Raw genomic sequence first — 21,952 nt, 5'->3', positions numbered from 1 at the left:
TGTGTTTTTCTAGGAATATCTCTTTAAGGTTGATAGTAACCCTACAGTAAGATTTTGTTTAATTTTATATTATAAACAAATTTTAATTAAGTAATAAAATTATTGATACATTCTACAAAAAAAAAGCATATCCAACTGTATCGGGGCTGTTGATGGGAAACACATCCATATGCAAGCACCAAAAGCATCGGGAAGTGGGTTCTTCAATTATAAACATACCTTCAGCAATTTTAATGGCATGTGTAGATGCGAATTATGATTTCATTATAGCAGAAATTTAAATTGGAAACATAGATATCCCTTTTCCAAAGAAATTGCCTGGAAACAACATTACACTTCCACATTTCGTTGTGGGTGATGCTGCGTTTTCTCTAATGGAAAATATAATGAGACCACATCCCGGACAGTACTTAGGACTAGAAAAAAAGACGTCAAGTAATAGAAAAAGGTTATTGGTGTGTGTCAAAATGGTTCAAATCGATTAAAAACGTAGTTAGGTTGATTAATAATGACAATAATAATTAATAGAATCAAACAGGACGTTTTCCAGAAAATTCAAAGATTTTTGAAAATTGAAAAAGTTGATTGGTGGGAATCAAAATTGTTCTGATCGATTTAAAAGATGTTTAGGATAGTTAAAGAGGATGTAACAATTGAAAAAAAAATAATTTTGACGTTTTTTGAATGTTTTGGAAGATACGAAAAAGTAGAAAAGGACAACTTGTTCATCAAATTTTCATATTTTCGTATTTTTCTTGTTATTGACGCATCTGAGAGCAAAAATAAAAGAGAGCAATGTTGTTAAGAATAAAATTTGCTACAACTTTTGATCTAAAAGTTTTTTTGTAACATGCTTCGATTACCGAATGTTACCATTAGCTAATAGTAAAACAAGAAAATTTAGTAAATTTTCATATTTTCGTATTTTTCTCGCTATTGACGCATTTAAGAGCAAAAATGAAAGAGGCCAATATTGTTAACAATAATATTTGCTACAACTTTTGCTCCAAAAGTTTTTTTGTAACATGCTTCGATTACCGAATGTTACCATTAGCTAATAGTAAAACAAGAAAATTTAGTAAATTTTCATATTTTCGTATTTTTCTCGCTATTGACGCATTTAAGAGCAAAAATGAAAGAGACCAATATTGTTAACAATAATATTTGCTACAACTTTTGCTCCAAAAGTTTTTTTGTAATATGCTTCGATTACCGAATGTTACCATTAGCTTATAGTAAAACAAGAAAATTTAGTAAATTTTCATATTTTCGTTTTTTTCTCGCTATTGACGCATTTAAGAGCAAAAATGAAAGAGACCAATATTGTTAACAATAATATTTGCTACAACTTTTGCTCCAAAAGTTTTTTTGTAATATGCTTCGATTCCCGAATGTTACCATTAGCTAATAGTAAAACAAGAAAATTTAGTAAATTTTCATATTTTTGTATTTTTCTCGCTATTGACGCATTTAAGAGCAAAAATGAAAGAGACCAATATTGTTAACAATAATATTTGCTACAACTTTTGCTCCAAAAGTTTTTTTGTAATATGCTTCGATTCCCGAATGTTACCATTAGCTGATAGTAAAATAAGGAAATTTAGTAAATTTTCATATTTTTGTATTTTTCTCGATATTGACGCATCTGAGAGTAAAAATAAAAGAGAGCAATGTTGTTAAGAATAAAATTTGCTACAACTTTTGATCTAAAAGTTTTTTTGTAACATGCTTCGATTACCGAATGTTACCATTAGCTAATAGTAAAACAAGAAAATTTAGTAAATTTTCATATTTTCGTATTTTTCTCGCTATTGACGCATTTAAGAGCAAAAATGAAAGAGACCAATATTGTTAACAATAATATTTGCTACAACTTTTGCTCCAAAAGTTTTTTTGTAATATGCTTCGATTCCCGAATGTTACCATTAGCTAATAGTAAAACAAGGAAATTTAGTAAATTTTCATATTTTTGTATTTTTCTCGATATTGACGCATCTGAGAGCAAAAATGCAAGAGAGCAATGTTGTTAAGAATAAAATTTGCTACAACTTTTGACCTAAAAGTTTTTTTGTAACATGCTTCGATTACCGAATGTTACCATTAGCTAATAGTAAAACAAGAAAATTTAGTAAATTTTCATATTTTCCTATTTTTCTCGCTATTGACGCATATAAGAGCAAAAATGAAAGAGACCAATATTGTTAACAATAATATTTGCTACAACTTTTGCTCCAAAAGTTTTTTTGTAATATGCTTCGATTCCCGAATGTTACCATTAGCTAATAGTAAAACAAGGAAATTTAGTAAATTTTCATATTTTTGTATTTTTCTCGATATTGACGCATCTGAGAGCAAAAATGCAAGAGAGCAATGTTGTTAAGAATAAAATTTGCTACAACTTTTGATCTAAAAGTTTTTTTGTAACATGCTTCGATTACCGAATGTTACCATTAGCTAATAGTAAAACAAGAAAATTTAGTAAATTTTCATATTTTCCTATTTTTCTCGCTATTGACGCATTTAAGAGCAAAAATGAAAGAGACCAATATTGTTAACAATAATATTTGCTACAACTTTTGCTCCAAAAGTTTTTTTGTAATATGCTTCGATTCCCGAATGTTACCATTAGCTAATAGTAAAACAAGGAAATTTAGTAAATTTTCATATTTTTGTATTTTTCTCGATATTGACGCATCTGAGAGCAAAAATGCAAGAGAGCAATGTTGTTAAGAATAAAATTTGCTACAACTTTTGATCTAAAAGTTTTTTTGTAACATGCTTCGATTACCGAATGTTACCATTAGCTAATAGTAAAACAAGGAAATTTAGTAAATTTTCATATTTTTGTATTTTTCTCGATATTGACGCATCTGAGAGCAAAAATGCAAGAGAGCAATGTTGTTAAGAATAAAATTTGCTACAACTTTTGATCTAAAAGTTTTTTTGTAACATGCTTCGATTACCGAATGTTACCATTAGCTAATAGTAAAACAAGAAAATTTAGTAAATTTTCATATTTTCCTATTTTTCTCGCTATTGACGCATTTAAGAGCAAAAATGAAAGAGACCAATATTGTTAACAATAATATTTGCTACAACTTTTGCTCCAAAAGTTTTTTTGTAATATGCTTCGATTCCCGAATGTTACCATTAGCTAATAGTAAAACAAGGAAATTTAGTAAATTTTCATATTTTTGTATTTTTCTCGATATTGACGCATCTGAGAGCAAAAATGCGAGAGAGCAATGTTGTTAAGAATAAAATTTGCTACAACTTTTGATCTAAAAGTTTTTTTGTAACATGCTTCGATTACCGAATGTTACCATTAGCTAATAGTAAAACAAGAAAATTTAGTAAATTTTCATATTTTCGTATTTTTCTCGCTATTGACGCATTTAAGAGCAAAAATGAAAGAGACCAATATTGTTAACAATAATATTTGCTACAACTTTTGCTCCAAAAGTTTTTTTGTAATATGCTTCGATTCCCGAATGTTACCATTAGCTAATAGTAAAACAAGGAAATTTAGTAAATTTTCATATTTTTGTATTTTTCTCGATATTGACACATCTGAGAGCAAAAATGCAAGAGAGCAATGTTGTTAAGAATAAAATTTGCTACAACTTTTGACCTAAAAGTTTTTTTGTAACATGCTTCGATTACCGAATGTTACCATTAGCTAATAGTAAAACAAGAAAATTTAGTAAATTTTCATATTTTTATATTTTTCTCGATATTGACGCATCTGAGAGCAAAAATAAAAGAGAGCAATGTTGTTAAGAATAAAATTTGCTACAACTTTTGATCTAAAAGTTTTTTTGTAACATGCTTCGATTACCGAATGTTACCATTAGCTAATAGTAAAACAAGAAAATTTAGTAAATTTTCATATTTTCGTATTTTTCTCGCTATTGACGCATTTAAGAGCAAAAATGAAAGAGACCAATATTGTTAACAATAATATTTGCTACAACTTTTGCTCCAAAAGTTTTTTTGTAATATGCTTCGATTCCCGAATGTTACCATTAGCTAATAGTAAAACAAGGAAATTTAGTAAATTTTCATATTTTTGTATTTTTCTCGATATTGACGCATCTGAGAGCAAAAAGAAAAGAGAGCAATGTTGTTAAGAATAAAATTTGCTACAACTTTTGATCTAAAAGTTTTTTTATAACATGCTTCGATTACCGAATGTTACCATTAGCTAATAGTAAAACAAGAAAATTTAGTAAATTTTCATATTTTCGTATTTTTCTCGCTATTGACGCATTTAAGAGCAAAAATGAAAGAGACCAATATTGTTAACAATAATATTTGCTACAACTTTTGCTCCAAAAGTTTTTTTGTAATATGCTTCGATTCCCGAATGTTACCATTAGCTAATAGTAAAACAAGGAAATTTAGTAAATTTTCATATTTTTGTATTTTTCTCGATATTGACGCATCTGGGAGCAAAAATGCAAGAGAGCAATATTGTTAAGAATAATATTTGCTACAACTTTTGCTCCAAAAGTTTTTTTGTAATATGCTTCGATTCCCGAATGTTACCATTAGCTAATAGTAAAACAAGAAAATTTAGTAAATTTTCATATTTTCGTATTTTTCTCGCTATTGACGCATTTAAGAGCAAAAATGAAAGAGACCAATATTGTTAACAATAATATTTGCTACAACTTTTGCTCCAAAAGTTTTTTTGTAATATGCTTCGATTCCCGAATGTTACCATTAGCTAATAGTAAAACAAGGAAATTTAGTAAATTTTCATATTTCTGTATTTTTCTCGATATTGACGCATCTGAGAGCAAGAATGCAAGAGAGCAATATTGTTAAGAACAAAATTTGCAAAAACTTTTGATCTAAAAATTTTTCTATAACATGCTCCGATTCCGAAGTGTTACCACTACCTACTTAAAACAACGAAATTCATTAAATTTTCCATAACTTCCTTCGTATTGAACAGCAAAGCGAAAGGTACTGTCCTCCAGAATATGGTGATATTATTCAGTCAGAGTCGGGGGAAATTATGAATGGTCAGTGGCGAGCTGAACCAATGTCACTGCAAAATATAGGAAGGGTTGGAAGCAACAATGCGGCAAGAAGGTTCCAGAAGAACAGAGACTTGTTGTGCGAATATTTTAACGGTATTGGAACTGTAACATGGCAATATGACCATGTATCGCGCGTTAGACCTTAAATTTTTTATATTTATAAAATATTCTCTATTAATTTTGAGTCAATTTATCACTTTATTCTACGAAATAAACTTAAACTGCATCCAATCAACGTATACATACATAAAATAAATAGCTTCACTTAAGGAAATTGACTTTCCAATTTCATAGATTCATCTTCAATTTTTTTTGCACCCAATCAATATCAAAAAAAAATCTTTAACCTTTAAATACTACCGACCCCAGTTAAAATGAATATTCTCGTCAGATTTTCCACTGGACAATTTACACAAAGGCTGCTATCATAACCCAAGTATTAACTGAGAATTAACTTCTATTTGAATGTGAATATGCCAGAAAAGAAAAAACAGATAAAAAATAATTGCTGAAATCCGTACGTACATTATTCATTCTATTCAAAGTCTATTTCATGCACAAAATAAAATAGTCCTCGTGGTGGTTGATATCGATTTAACAAAGGCCGTTCTATTTAAAAAAAATTCCTGTAACGTGGTTTTTCATTCACTTATTTTCGCACGTTTTACCAGGAAATGTATACACACCACAAACCGTGGTATTGATCAAGTGATTGTTCGTCTCGTTGTTTTCACAATGGATCGCCTTGAACGAAACGAACGGTACGGAACGAAACCCTTTGATATTCTGGTTTTAGATCAGGGGAAAAACAATTTATCTTTACCTGGTAGCGTGAGTTTCCTTGCAAACGACGCGGGATTTATCTTTGCTTGCCAACGTTTCCTCTTTACAAAACACGTACAACAAAGATTATTAAGGTGTTTTTTTTGTTTTCTTTAAAACTATACCTACTTTATCGAATAAAAAAGTCGATAATGCATTCCTTTGATGAAATACGTAATTATGATAAAATGAGAAGTTCCATGCAAAGTTTTAACAGGGTCAACAACGGTGTAAACCCATATGTGTATGAAACAAAATGGCTTGTCTAAGTTGTCCAAAGTTGGGGGGAAAGTTATGTAATGGGGAGTACCTTGTAATTACAACGTTTATTCTCTAGATACAATCTTTACGGTTCTAAATCATTATCACCTCGTTAATTTTACCAATTTCTAAACCGATTAAAACATTTCCGTTCCATTTAATTCTTTTTGGTCCCTTAAAAGTAACAAAGCCTTTGGATGTCATTCATGTTAAGTACTCAAACCTTTTTGGCAGAACACCCCACTTAATTTTTTTTTTCGGGGTGATGCTATCGTTACGGTAGACTCTTACCGTTACTAATCAATGAATCCCTTCTAAAAGACTACCTCCCCTTTCACAACTTTAATCCGTCTCGTAGCTCCAAGATTTAAAAAGCCTCTTTCTTTTACAGTCAATTTTATTGAGAATTTCTTAGACAAGGTCATTATGCTCATTTTAAAGACATCGTAAAAATGGATTTATAACAGAATTTATAAATTTACCACTCCCGGGAATCCCATAAAACTACATAAATTTTAACGTTTACGATTCTTCTTCAAGAATAAGAAATGTAATTAAATAATTTATCTCAATTTTCCAACATAACTTTTTTAAACGAAACGATACAAAAAAATTATCACATTGTTTTGTTTATAGATGAATCAACCGTGCAAGAACAGTTCCTATAAATGGATCAACACTTTCATAACGGATGCAGCAACAATATGAACGCGACGCCGTTAAACGATACAACCGAAGAGAATGTAATCGACATCGTCGAGCGAGATGAAAACCTGGCAAAAATTGAAATTGCCACTTTAGCTATTATATTTCTCGTAACCATTATTGGCAACGGTACGGTACTGTTAGCTTTATGGACAAGAAGACGATACGCCGGAAGGAAAAAGCTTTCAAGAATGTATTTTTTCATTTTGCATCTAAGTGTAGCCGATTTAATAACCGCGTTTTTAAGCGTTTTACCACAATTAATATGGGAAGTAACGTTCAGATTTCGGGGTGGATTTATTCTGTGCAAATTAGTGAAATTCGGACAAACTTTAGGACCATATTTAAGCTCGTATATCTTGGTAGCAACGGCTATAGATAGACATCAAGCGATTTGTTATCCGTTAACTTATTGTTCGTGGACATCGAGGAGATCAAAAGCTATGGTATGGATTGCGTGGGGAGTTAGCTTATCATTTTGTATTCCACAGGTGAGTAAATAATTATTAACGAGCTGTAATCACTTTTGAAATTTTCTTGGTGCTTTTCCTATCGGATTTATTTTTTGAATGAGTCAAGTTCAGGTGGACAGAGGAAAATATACGACTTGGCTATAAACAGAAATGAATGTCACGGAAAGAAGAGGGTTCCTGTGACGTTACGTTTATTTACACACCGTTATTAATGCGAGCACCCGAACGTTACCGCGTTCCACCGTAACAATTTATATTATCAGTTAAAATAAACAGTTTGGATGAAACAAACAGTTCTATTTTACCCATTAACTTGAATTTCCATTTAAAACGTTTCATTATTAGTACTCTTTTATTATCATTATGTCCAAAAACATGTTCCCAAAAAATTATAGCGACATTAACTTTATCAATATTCATAAAAAGCTATTTTATTTCAAAAACTATCTGACGAAAAAAAATTCAATTTTGACGAGATAACCTGATGTGTTCTAGACTGGACGTCGCGTCTTTATTTTTTCGTATAGGTTAAATAATAATACATTGTGTTAATTAAATATCGTACCCCAAAGTCCGTTGAGTAAACATACTGTATAAGGTTATCCAACTCCATATGAACGCTGTTGTTATAAACGTATCCTTCCACAAAGGCCTTGCTGTGACGTCATTGGAAGAATTGACATTTCTATGTTTTTATTTATGTATTTCAATTAAGAAGCAATATACAAAAATATAAAAAAAAGATAAAATATATTAAAATATAAAGCGAAATATTAACGGTTATAATTTTATTATTGTTAGGTTATCCAACTTGTCTCGGTTACCATGGTGATTAAGATCCAAATATTGCAAGTGCTTGTCAAAATTGAAATTGAATTTAAGTTTTTTTAAAGAAAAAGTCTTATTTAATTGGTTTAAAAGGCTATATTTAACTCAAAATTGGTTTATCTAGGGTATTATAAACAAGGTAATCAAAAAAAGATATTTTTAATTTATTTCTCTTAATTAAAATCGATTTAAATTGACTACAATTAACGAATTTGTTATGAATGCGAGATAATCGTAAAGAATTCGAATTGTTTTAAAATTAATAAAAATTACCGTATTTTCTCGAATCTTATCCGCATTCGAATCTAATCCGCACCCCGATTTTAAAAATGCATAATGGTAAAAAAATTTAGTTTGCGAATGTAATCCGCATCTTTTTCTGAGCAATTCGACAACAACAAAATGATGCGATGCTTGTTGTTAACCATAAATATATAATAATAATAATATATTTATGCATAGTATACATATATACATAAAATTATTATAAATTAAGCCAGCACAAATTAGGCGGAGTTCAGGTGCAGCCGTAACAGCACCTGCTCTTCCACTCAAACCTAATAAAACTAATTCTAAATATACAAGAGAGAAAAAGAAAAGAAAAACGAAAAGAAAAAGACCCGATGATGAAATCATAATTAATTACTAAGCGTAAACTGCCCGATCCCTGTCGCCCATTCTGAATTTGAGACAAGCAGCCGTTCAATCTGTGACGAAACAACCTTGAAGAACTGCAACATTTTATAGTTGATGGCAAATCATTAAGAATATGTGTTATTTGGTATGAAAAGCATTTCTTAAATAGCTGGTGATGATGTATCGGCGGGGTAAGAGTGCCCTTGAATCGAATATTCAAGGTATGAACATCGGTACGAAATTTTATTTTATTGAACAAGTATGGAGGTTTCTTCAAAGTAATTATATTAAAGAACAAAACCGCCGAATGAAGTATGCGCCTGTTTTTCATGTTGAGCCAACTCAAATCCTTTAATTTGTGCGAAACATGCTGACGTCCCCGTAACCCGAATTTTTTTCGTATTACTATACGAAATACACTGATCATACAATGTATCACAATAATTAAAATGCGCTAACACCAAGGCCTCGCACAAAAGCACCCTTGTTCTACGATTGAGGAACGACCGACCGCCATAAATCAGCTTTAGAGCAGCATACGCGGAAGCAGTGCACTTATTGATGTGTTTATTAAAGTTTAAATTTTCGTCCAATAAGACACCCAAGCTTTTCACACAATCCTTCAACGGCAATACTTGATTGTTGACAACTATCTTGATCCGATCCCGAGCAGAATTGTCACTTATCACCTTTCTTGGCCCAAATAAAATCAGCTCTGTTTTAGCAGCTTTAAGACAAAGGCAGTGACGCCTATCATCGACATCCAATGGCAGAAAAGATATATATAACTGGGTGTCATCCGCGCAGAAATGATGATTACAACTTTTTATGTATCTGTTAAAATGCGATGTGTAAAGTGAGTATAGCAGTGGACCCAAAATTGAACCCTGAGGAACACCGGACGTTGTCGAAAGAAACGATGAAACGCGACCATTCACCTTCACGCACTGCATTCTGCCCGTCAAGTAACTGTGCAAGAACCCCGATGCAAGATCATCAAACCCAATGTAGCGAAGCATGGCATACATCATGTCATGATTGATAGTATCAAAAGCCTTTGAATAATCTAAGAGACACATCAAAGTCAATTTTCCTTGGTCTGTGCTTCGTATGACATCGTCCACAATATTCGATAGAGCTGTATTACAGCCATAATGCTTTCCAAAACCTGACTGTGTAGGCAGTAAAAGGTTGTATTCCGTAACATAGTCCATTAATTGTAATTCGATTACTCTTTCTGTAATTTTAATACTAGCAAAGGTTGGACAAACTACAATTTCCCAAAAGCTCCTAATGATTTTCAAAAAAATTTCAATTTGTCTCAAACTGTGAATGCCGACGAAATGGCAGTATATCTGGATATGCCTCCCAATTTCCTTAGAAACGAGTGGTTGCGAAAAATTGTGCATAACATTAGTATGCTAGCAGTAACAAGTGATAGGGAAAAATTGCTGTCATTATTAATATTGAGAAAAAAACCATTCTGAAATCCGAAAGACTTCCCGAATGAAATCTTAGTTAGGGCACAATAAAAGGATGAATAATGGAAAAGCTGATGATGGAATGGTTAAGACAAGTATGGAGTCGTAGACCAGGAACACACATGGAAAACGATCCCTGAAAACAATATTATAACATCATTTAAGAAGTTTTGTATAACCACTGCTTTGGACAGATCCGAAGATGACGTAATATGGGCAGAAAATGATACATAAAAATGTAAATATCGTTCTAAAACCCTAAACAGCGTTATTGTTATAATGCGATTTTATTTTACTATTTTCCAAATCGCAACTATACGACTGCGAATCTAATCCGCACTCGATTGTAATCCGCATTTGATTTTAGAGCATATAAAATTTGTAAAAAGGGTGCGGATTAGATTCGAGAAAATACGGTAGGTTAGAATTGATAAAAAAATAGAAATAAAATCTTATTATTTTAAGGTTATCCAACTTGACACGGTTACCATGGTGATTAAGATCAAAATATTGCAGGTGCTTGTCAAAATTGACGTTGAATTTAAGTTTTTTTAACGAAAAACACATAATCAATTGGATTTAAAGGTTGTATTTAATTCAAAATGGGTAAATGGATGAAATTAAAAAAAATATTTTTAGGTCAACTAAAATGTACAAGAATTTAGGGTTAAATAACAATTAAAACTAGAACTAACACAAGACCTAGATCTAGAAACAGTCGGGTTTAATCGTGCAAAAAACTTTCAGTTGTCAATGTCAATTTTTATTTTATTATTATAATCTTCATAAAATAACCTTTAAAGTGAGTCCAAACTTGTCGCATTTATCTCAAAAACCAAAAAGTTCGAACTTTCAACTTTTAATTTTGACTTATTTGTCAAGTTCATAAAAAATCCTTTAAAATGAATCTAAACTCGACATATTTAACTTTAATATTAATGGAAATACAATCACTTCCGGTTTGAAACGTCAACGTCAATTTTGACATATTTGTCATCTTCTTTAAAAAAACCTTTAATATGATGAATCCAAAGATCAAAAAACGTTAAACCTGAAGCTAGCAACAATGAAGATAGCAATTTAATTTTTAAATATTAATACCAACCTTAATTTTTTAAGACATTTTATAAAAATTAAGAATATGTCAAAATGACAGTGACATTTCAAATTTAAAGTTGCTTATATCTCGAGTAATATTGAATTGTTTCGGCTCATTTTAAAGGATTTTTCACCACGATTATATGTATGTCAAAATGACGTTGACATTTGTAACCGAAAATTGACCATAACTTCATTAATATTGAAGATAAATATGTCGTGTTTGTACTCATTTTAAAGGATTTTTAATGAAGATTACAGATATATCAAAATTGAGGTTGACATTTTAAATCTGAAGTTAGTTATTATACAGTGTGTCCATAAAGTAACGGATATAGGCGTTAAAGTCATTGTAAACGGTTTATGGAAAAATCCCTGAAACGGGTCTAAAGATTTAAATTTTTTGCAATTGTTTAGTGTAAACTTTAAATTTCTTCCGCCATTTTTAAGCGAGTTATGACGTCATCGGAATTCTATTCAAATGGCAATCCTCCATTTTTATTACGGAATATGAAAGAGGATTTTTTTCTAAATCTAGTACAGTCAATATTAATATTGGTTACATAAGAAAATTTTCGAGAAAAATTACTTTAAAGTTTAACTAAAAACTAAAATTACTTTAAAGTTTAACTAAAAACTAAACTAGACCTAGTGTTAGTTCTAATTTTAATTGTTACTAAGCGTTAAATTGTTGCCTATATTTACTGAAATAGGACTAACATTAGACCTAGAACTAGAATCATTCAGGTTTAGCCGCACGTCTCTAAAGACGGCTAAACCCGAATGATTCTAGTTCTATATCTAGTGTTCGGAATTCGAGGGACTTGACGATCTCGGATATCTAATATGTTATTGGTTAAATTTTCTGATATAAGAGTACTAAAATTTTTCGTCATCGTAAAGAGAAAACAAATTTCTATCAAATGAACTTTTGTATAAATTGTTTTTTTATAAAGTTGTTACTTACCAAGATATATGTATACTATATTCCATACATAATGAGCAGCCTATATATTATATTATACTTTTCCTCCAATGACGTCACGTTTCCTACCTCACCCTGTCAACGTCAATTTGTTGGATAACTTTATAACCAACACTCAACGGACCTTGATCGTACCCGACGTCACCATTGCAAGTATGCAACCAATATCACAGTATTGGTATTGCAATACGCGATTTGCGTATTTGGTTGCTTACTTGCAATAATGACGTTGTGTACGATACTTAATTAACACATTGTATATACAATATTGCGCAACGATCATAACATTTTTTAGTTGAATCCTGATAAACAACCTTATTCAACATATTATTTCCGGAACGAATGACGTTTCTAAAGAAGCCTAAATTTTCTGTAAAGATCCACCAACCCCTTCCCCATGTTATTCGGGTAGTGCATCATTGATTTAAGATCGGAACCTTCATTACTACGGGTGAACCCCAATCCATCTGTGCTTACAAGGATTGATAACGTGAATGCCTCGGGTAACTCGGGTAGGATAAGACCCTTTTCTTCAACCCCTTAACGTAAGCGTTTTTAAAATGGAAAGTGAGAAACGTGAGAAACATAGATGATGTAATTGTGGTCGAAAATGTCACGGATAAGTTAAACTTCATTTCTAGGATTTAAATTTATAGTGACGTCTCGGTGTGAAATGATATACAACAAGACATTCCATCCTCTGGATCATATTGTGATCTTAAATTAGTATCGCATAAATTACCCGTCGAGTATAAATTCCCTATCCCATTATTGCCACAAGATTTATAGCTGCCCACAGATTCTATTCGTCTTGTTGGCAAAGTTATTTATGATTTTCAAGAACTACCCCGCACGTTTTTCATAATTTTCAGTTTAAATTCAAGGCACTTCTAAAACTAAATTTAATTTCTAAACTTTTAACGAAACCCGCACTTAATAACATCCTTGTCACCTTTCATGTCTTCAATCCATCACCGTGAAAATGTAAGTGTTTATACTTATTTCCATCTCACGTGTGTTCTTTCCTGGAAAAGGCGTTTGGCACGTGTGTGCATGTTTGCCGTCGGCTTTACGACGTCATGATAAATTACTTATTTGTTAGATATAATGTGTTGCAAGGTTTATTCTTTCGAAGCTTTTAGCGGAAAACGTCGTATATGCAAGGAAGCTTTCACCTGCATATGGTATAGGGTTATAAATGGAGTTGAACAGAGGAATTTTTCATTTTAATAAATCACCGAGAAAAATCCCTTAATCCATTTCCTTCGTGTTATTTTTTGGCTTAAATTTCAAAAAGGAACTTTAATCGTCCCAAAGGGACATATTAACATATAAACGACTCCGACATTTAAGCCCTTGTCTTACCGCACGAAATTAAAATTCACGGAGTACAGGGGGTAGGGCTTCCGGTGAGTTTTGGAGACTAATATCTTTACCTCCGGCTCGTTATTTCAAGGTACAGCTGCAATTGGAACTTCTGCCTTTATTCTCGTTCTTTTATCACTAAGGAGTGAAATAACAAGTAATAAAAGTTTTCATTTCTCAATATGTATTTATTAAGTATTAAATGTCGAGATAAAAATCTTGTCTTAACGCATTTAATTAACATTTACAATGTGCTAGGTCCCATTACTTCCTATGGGTACAACTGCAATTGTCACCTTCCGTCTTTATTCTCGCCCTTTTATTACTAGGGTGTGACAGAACAATAATTCCCCCTTTGCCAAAACGTGTACAATTACCTTACTTCCGGGAATTGTTCCATATTTGCTTTATGGTAGGTTTCAATTTCGTACTTGTTTGTAGTACCTCGAAGGGCTTTCACCTCATATACATAACAAGCTTACATTTTCATAACGCATGTTAGATGAACTCGGGTTTATTTGAAAAATGTAAAATAAAAATTGAAATGAAAGAAAAGATTGAAATCGTTTGTGGTGTTGAAAACACTCGTGACATTTTTAAAATGTAAAGTGTTAGTATTTTCTTTTTTATTTGTGTAAGCATTTTCTGCTCAGTCAATGACATAAACATGGCTTTCGTCTGGGGTGTTTCTTGGAAACCCTTGATAATGTATGCCTTAAAAGTTCTATGAAGTAGAAAATCCCATCAGAAAAAAATGGTAAGAATTGTCGAGGACATCAACCTTTTCTAAGGGGTCAAAGTACTCATTTAGAAACCCCAAAGATGTTTATCTTTGTCGTACATTTTCATTAACAAGATTTCGGATTCATTTGGAAAGTTTACGAGTGTTAAATTTAAATTAAAACATCCAAAACCTTTGGGTTTTCGTTGAAAACTCCTCTTTGAATAGTCTTCCTTTGTAGCTTTTCGGTATCCTTCTACGTTACATTTGCTTGCTACCGGACGCATTTTCCAGCAAATGAAAATTGAAAGCGAGTCCCTTTTTCAAATGACAAACGTGCCGTTCGCTCAGATTCATGTAAATTTATTCCATCGCTATTTCGTGTTCGGTGTCAACATGAACATGTTGCTTTGTACATTTTTCCAGTTGGACGAATCGAAAAAAAATTAGAATTACGTATGTCTTTTCGGTTGATAAATTATGGATGTTGTGAAATTACAGTTAATTTCAATTAATTTTAATTAATTTCAATTAATTCGTTATAACTTTGAAATGTGTCATGTTCAATTTAGAGCTTAAACGCGAATATTAATTTCCGATCATATCGACGATTTAATATTAAAATAAATTATTTATATTTTAAATTTATACATTTCTTTTAAACAAAATTATTTCCATAAAACACAACTTTGTTCTGTTCTAATCCGAAAAAAATGTTTATTAAATTCTAGTTGAGTACATAAAACAAATTGGAATAAACCTCGAAAGTAAATGCAAAAAGTGATGGGTGTTGTGGAATTACAGTTAATTTCAATTAATTTTAATTAATTTCAATTAATATTCGTTATAACTTTGAAATGTGTCATGTTCAATTTAGAGCTTAAATGCGAATATTAATTTCCGATCATATCGACGTATTTTGAGTTTAAAATAAATTATTTATATTTTAAATTTATACATTTCTTTTAAACAAAATTATTTCCATAAAACACAACTTTGTTCTGTTCTAATCCGAAAAAAAATGTTTATTAAATTCTAGTTGAGTACATAAAACAAATTGGAATAAAGCTCAAAAGTAAACGGAAAAAGTGATAATTTCCTGGTGGCTGTGGTCTGAAGACAACTTTCAGAACTTTTCCGTTAGCGGAAACGAATAAGAACTTTAAGCCCCAGTTGCTTGCTACTGTTTCAGTTTAATGAGCTGGAAACATTAAGAACACTTTTGTTTTACTTCTTACACACCGAAACAATATTACTTTTTTATTACGCAAATACAAAAATTTCTTTGTTCTATAATCGTTTAAAAATTAATAAATATCGATTTCTTAGAAAATAGTGATGAATAATTAAAAAGAAACTTGTGTTGATTCCATTGTGAATTGCAGCGAGATTTATGAGGTTTTCAAGGATTTTTGGCAACTGTACTTATTCTTCTGCCAGTGGTATCTCGTCTGTTGTACAACCAATACATAGTCTACTGCAAGCAGAAAATAACCTTCTGAAAATAGCAGTCACAATAAGCAGTCCAGACACCAGTATCAAGCGATGTGTAATCTTGCATTAATAGTATTTAGTCGTCTCTAAGCAGTATCATCAATACGTGTATTTTGTTTTCTTCTAACAGTACTTAGTCTCCTGCAAACAGTATCTAGTATTGTGCAAACAGTATTTAGTCTTCTATTAACGCTGTAGAGTAAGTCTGGTATTCCTCCCTTAGCAGTATTTAATATCTTGCAAGCAGTATCAGCGGGCAGTATTTCGCATTACTAGTCTTCTGCCAGAAGTATCCACTCTTCTGCAAGCAATAACTACTCTTATTATAGAGAAAAGTAAAGGTGGTCTTCATACCTAAAGGTGATAGGCGTTCAAACGCCGACCCCAAGGCATACAGACCAATCAGCCTAACTTAATTTCTCCTCAAAGGGATGGAAAAAGTAATCGTTCAATACCTTAGGAATAGAGTGCTTGTCACTAATCCACCCCACCCTAGCCAAGATGCTAACCAAAAAGCAAAATCAACAATTACCGCTCTCCATGCTTTGACTGGCACTTTAGAGGAGGCAATTGCAACCAAAGAGATAGCCCTATGTGCTTTCATAGACATAGAGGGTGCGTTTGATAACACCTCCTATGAATTCATAGAGAAGGCTCTAAACGTAAAAGATATACATCCGTCGACAATCAAGTGGCAGATGTCGGCAGATCACAGCCAGTCTGGAAGGCGAGTCGCTGACTATAAAGGCGCTAAGAAGATGCCCCCAAAGAGGAGTGAGTCACCTCTATTATGGTGCCTAGTAGCTGATGACTTGATGAACAGCCTAACTACAAACGGATTTAAGATTCAAGGGTATGCTGTGACCTGGTAATCACAATCCGAGGTAAATATGATACAATCATAACTCAACTAATGCAGAAAGCCCTACTACTCACCAGTGCTTGGTGAAATAGACCCTTTCACTCGGAGAAGGAAGCTACAAATAAAAGCACCCTGCATTAAAAGCAGAACTATTAACCTCAAAACAGAAGTTAAATACCTAGGGGTAATACTAGACAGTAAACTAAACTGGAACTCACACTTAGATAAGGTGAGAAAAAAGGCCATCATGGCAAACCACTTCTGCCGCAGGCTCCTATGAAGCAACTGGAGTCTCAAACCACGAATGGCTCATTGGGCCTACGTAGCAATAATCAGACCCATGGTCGCCTACGCCTCATTGGTTTGGTGGCCAAAAATAAAATGGCCATTTATATATACAAAAGGAGGCAGCTTCAAGTACCTTACACTGAAAACAGTTTCTTCACTCAAGTTGATGCAGGGTAACCTCACAGGACACCTTGAAATCCTCAAGGACCCATGTCTAAATCACCTCATTGATATTAAAACAGAGCTTATACCGACAGAATACAATTTCAACCAACCGTATAAGGTCATATTTAGAAGCAGGGATGATTAGGCGACAGGAGGGCCTCAACTAAAAAGAGGAGCCCTAGCCTGGTACATCGATGCTTCAAAGACAGTTAGATCCGGAGTAGGCATGGGCATCAGTGGACCAAATAGCCACATTAAACTGCCCCTCAGCTCAGACATAACAGTTTTCCAAGCAGAAGTTCTTGCTATAAACTTCTGCACCGCTTTGAACCTACAGAAGGGACAGAAAGGTGCATCCATAAACATTTTCACAGACCGCCTTAAAGGCAATTCAGGCCTACACGTTAGACTCCGCACTGATCAGAGATACCAAAACAGTACATATAAAAGTGATACAAGTAAAAATATAACAGATTCGGAAAAAAATGTAGAGGAACATGATGAAATGGGCGTTGAAGACGAGGAATTGTCAGCGATCGAAGACGTATCGTTGTTCTTCATTCTTGCGACGATGGTCCGCCCAGTTCCAGTTGAATTTTGCCACAATGTTGACCACATCATTTACGCCAGTTCTTCTTCGTAGGTCTTCATTTCGTATGTAGTCCCTCAGGGTTACATCCAGCATCGATCTCTCCAGCTTTCTTTGCGTTACTTTCAGCCTCTTGGTAAAAGCCACCGTTAATGTTAAAATTTCGGAATCGTATGTCATAACCGAAGGAGGAAGCACGCATTGATTCAATTTGACGCCTTTCTTTTCAAATATACAGGAATATTGCTCATGAAGATGTCTCTAAGTCATTGCCCCAACAATAAGGTCTTTAATAGAGCTTCAAGTAAGAAGTTTCTAAACTACTGGGACAGGACACCAGAATGTCGCCAATCCAAGGAGGCTCTGATGTACCCTGATCCTAAACGAACAGATTTATTTATGAGGCTGTCCAGGAAGAACCTACGTTTGGTCATAGGGCTAATCACTGGACGCTGGCATCTACAGAAGCACTTACTGAACATGGAAATAAGTGACACCGACATCTGCAGAGGATGCGGTGAGGAGGAGAAATCAGCGGAACACATTTTATGCGACTGCGTGGCCCTCCAAACATTAAGGTTATCCATTTTTGGAGATATCCAGATTAGCATGAGTGGAATCAGGATAGCACAACCAGGACAAATTCTAGCTTTTGCCTCCAAGGTAATATGGCTGGAAGGACCCTAATGCTGCCAAATGAGGAAAGTAAGTACAAGGGATCTGCTGAGGTCAAAGTGCTGCGGGCGGTTCAGTCTGTCCTTTTCAGGCATCTGCTTTTCAGGCTGCCCTTCACGAATATCCTTCTTCTGTTTAGTTCGCTTGTTTGATTATCTCCCGATACACTAACCTCATGGCCAAGATATGAGATAAGAGCTGAGAACAAGATTTGTCATAAATTTTAATTTCTCCTTTTTGGGTCCAATCTAATTGTTTAAATGCACTCTCCAGGACTATGATGAACAATTTGGGTTCAATATTGTATCGGTCAGTACTTACATGCAATTTTACCGTCATTGTAGCATTCTTGTAAATGTTATAAATAGGTTTGGTGTATCGATAATTGACTCTGCATTCTTGAAGTACACGCAAAACTGCCATCAACTCAATTTAAATCAAATTTTATAAATACCTCTAAATACCCATCTTGGGTAAATACCCCCGGCTATATATTCCCTTGAAAATAAATACCCGGCTATTTAACAACACTGAACAAAACCAAAGAGGTTTTATGCTTCAGCAAAGGAGATCTAAGGACCTAAAATGAAATGCGCCCCTAAAATACCACCTCTTCCATATTGGACAAGCTGAGGATCAAACTTATCGACTATGCAACGAAGAGTCAGAAACTGCTGAACATATATTGTGCAATTGCGTCGCCAGAGACACAACATTTTCACAACCTACCGACATAAAGGTTCAAGACCTCAGGACAATGCTAAGGTTCATCAAGGACCTACATTTTCCCTAAACCTTTGGAGGGCTAAACTTACAATAGCCCGGCAGCAATAATAATAATAACTACTCTTACATTGGCAGCATTTGGTAATTTTTTATACGGTTAGAATAAGACTTAATTGTAATCTTAATTAATTAATCTTAATCTGTTACACATTTTGAGAAACGTGTTTTAACCGTGTTGTTATCCAATATATTCGAATATACCCTAACCTACAAGAAAATTCAATAAACCCACCATTTTGCATGAAAATACGCTTTACACAATAACTCCTAATTTAAATTTTCCGGGAAACTGTTAACACCACCACTTCCCACACTCACTTGTATACTTGTAATAACCGACACAACGGTATGATAACTTATGCATACTTCATTACAACCATCTGCCCCAAAACAATGTGGTTACATTGTTAACTTTATGTTGGTGAGAAGGAATTTATTTACGAAAAGCAATAAAATTTAATGACTCAATACGAAAATAGTCACGCAACGACACACAAATTCATATATTGTAATAATTTTAACATTCTCTTAGTTCACCGAGAGAACATAACCTAGAATTTGTGACAGAGAGAATTTTTGTTGGTGAAAAGCTTATCTTAAACCGTTTTGTTTACTTCCAAATGTATCAATTATTATAGTTCAGCTCCTAAAGCACATTTTTCACCCATCGTTTGAGGTTTTAACGTTATTTTGAGGAAGAAATCCTTGATTTAAATTTGAATTTTTACAACTTTACTCATTGTTGAAATTTGGCGTGTACTCCAATGTATGTCTAAAAACAAGAAAAGACAACGTTGAATACGAAGTTTTATTACGTTTCATAAAGGAATAAGGGAGAAATCAACGAAAAAAGAATTAAATTTTGAAAGTTAATTCCGAGAAAAATCAAGAGATGACGCTAGTTTCGAAGCAAGAATTTTGAATTTTGAAAAGGGCGCGAAGCTAAGGGCCAATCAGAATCGAGGAAAAAACAGTTTGAGTGCCGGGGTATATAAGGAGATCGCGAACAGGGAGTGAGAGAGTCGTCGTCGGACCAGCGTCGTATCCACGTCGTCAGATAGAAGAATTTTTGAAGAGATAACCTCAAAAATTTAAGATAATTTTTTTAAAAAAAGTCAAACCAACTTACAATATTAAAATAAAAAGAGAATCATCCTACAACCTATTCCAAGAACTACTGATACTTCTTCGAGATCATCCAAGACCCTATTTCCGAAGAACAAACAATTCAAGTTCTCGTAAGAAGAATCCTGTAGACAATCCAGAAAATTAGTTAGTGCCCCGAACACAAGAGACAATCCATAATCCAGATACCACATTGAACTCCAATCCATTATTTTTCACAGTGAGTCAGATGATAATTTTATTTTATTATTTAACATAACCTACAAAAAGAAAAATCAAAGAATCAAACTCAAAGAACTACTCACAAGAGTTTCCTATAATTTTGATCAATACTTATTATTTATTAGTTTTCTTGAATAACGTTCATTTATTTAATTCTATTTTTCTTCAACGAGTTTGATGACAACTTAAGAAGTCAGCCATTTGTTATTTTCAAAGAACGGTTCTAACTAGTTTTATCCATATACAGTGTGTCCCCGGATAGGTGAAACGACTCTTATAAAATGTAAATTTTTTTCGATATTAACTGTCATCTTTTGGGGTTCAGGCCTGCTTGATTAAAGACTAATTTTGAACATATTTTCAAATTTTAAAAAACAAGTGAGTGTTGATACTGAAGCTAAAACTTCTTGTGTGTCAGGTAAAGTACCTTTTCTGTTTACAGTATGGTAAAATGTTACTAAGAAATTTTATTCAGAATGAAAAGTTATGGCCATATGCAAATTTTCATCAGCCTACTTTGATAAAACCTATTGTTTATTATTTTCGTCAATAGTACCTTATTACGACTTTTTGTTTTGAGATTCAGATTATTAGGGAGAAATAAACAAACCGTTCTAAAAATGTTCACAAGAAATTAAGTGTGTGTTCGCCCACAAACGAAAACAGTTGATCATAGTTAATCAGTTTCATCATAATTTTTTTTTCTTAGAGTGAATACTTCCTGCTGTAAGAAATCTTTTGATTAAACGCCAACAAGTGCTTCTTTTAATTGCAGTATTTGGAAATTTTTCACAAAATAAAGCAATAATCGGTTTTTTCCCGGTTCCATAACACTGAATCACGTAAACTTTTTCCTGTAATGTTAACATTCTGTTTAAAAAACACTTTAAGTTTACTAAATTACAGTTTGAGAGATTAACAGTGACAGGAAAGCAATTTTGTTTTTCCATGGCAGTCTTTGTTAGAAATAAAATGTTTGATATGGATTTTTTCAAAGTGGGCCGATCAATCCGAAAATTTGCATATGCACATAGTTTTTCATTCTGAACAAAACTTCTTAGTAACACTTTCACGTATTGTAAACAGAAAAGGTACTTTACCTGCCACAAAAAGAGTTTTTCTTTCACTGTCAAGGCTCACTTGTTTTTTAATAATTGATAATATGTTCAAAATTAGTCGTTAATCAAGCAGGGCTAAACCCCAAAAGATGACAATTAATATCGAAAAAAATTTACCTTTTATAAGAGTCGTTTCACCTATCCGGGGACACACTGTATATACTATCTCCTATATCGCTGACTAAGGCAGCAAAAGAGTGTAAAC

At 32.9% G+C, this 21,952-nt stretch overlaps 1 protein-coding gene and 1 long non-coding RNA gene across 7 annotated transcripts in view; one reads left to right on the top strand and one right to left on the bottom strand.

The window, feature by feature from the left end:
• LOC111422094 (isotocin receptor-like) overlaps positions 1-21,952 on the top strand; it is a 112,551-nt gene that overhangs the window by 53,805 nt on the left and 36,794 nt on the right. For all 3 annotated transcript variants that reach the window (XM_071197967.1, XM_071197969.1, XM_071197968.1), the window contains exon 2: positions 6,768-7,327. In XM_071197967.1, coding sequence (XP_071054068.1) covers positions 6,800-7,327 — 528 coding nt within the window. In that variant the 5' untranslated portion in view covers positions 6,768-6,799. The remainder of the gene's footprint in view (positions 1-6,767; positions 7,328-21,952) is intronic.
• Positions 15,341-21,256, bottom strand: LOC139430741 (uncharacterized). 4 transcript variants are annotated; one of them, XR_011641121.1, is made up of 3 exons: positions 20,741-21,256; positions 20,412-20,667; positions 15,341-20,054 (listed from the first exon to the last, which is right to left on the bottom strand). It is a non-coding gene; the product is annotated as an uncharacterized lncRNA (long non-coding RNA). The 4 variants fall into 4 exon arrangements; XR_011641122.1 differs by lacking the exon at positions 20,741-21,256 and having other exon boundaries at positions 15,341-16,218; positions 16,272-20,054; positions 20,412-20,733; XR_011641123.1 differs by lacking the exon at positions 20,741-21,256 and having other exon boundaries at positions 15,341-19,833; positions 19,897-20,054; positions 20,412-20,727.

The sequence above is a fragment of the Onthophagus taurus genome, chromosome 7 (assembly GCF_036711975.1).
Source record: "Onthophagus taurus isolate NC chromosome 7, IU_Otau_3.0, whole genome shotgun sequence".
NCBI lineage: Eukaryota > Metazoa > Arthropoda > Insecta > Coleoptera > Scarabaeidae > Onthophagus > Onthophagus taurus.
The sequence above is the reverse complement of the archived record's forward strand: the minus strand, read 5'-3'. Positions and strand labels throughout refer to the sequence as shown.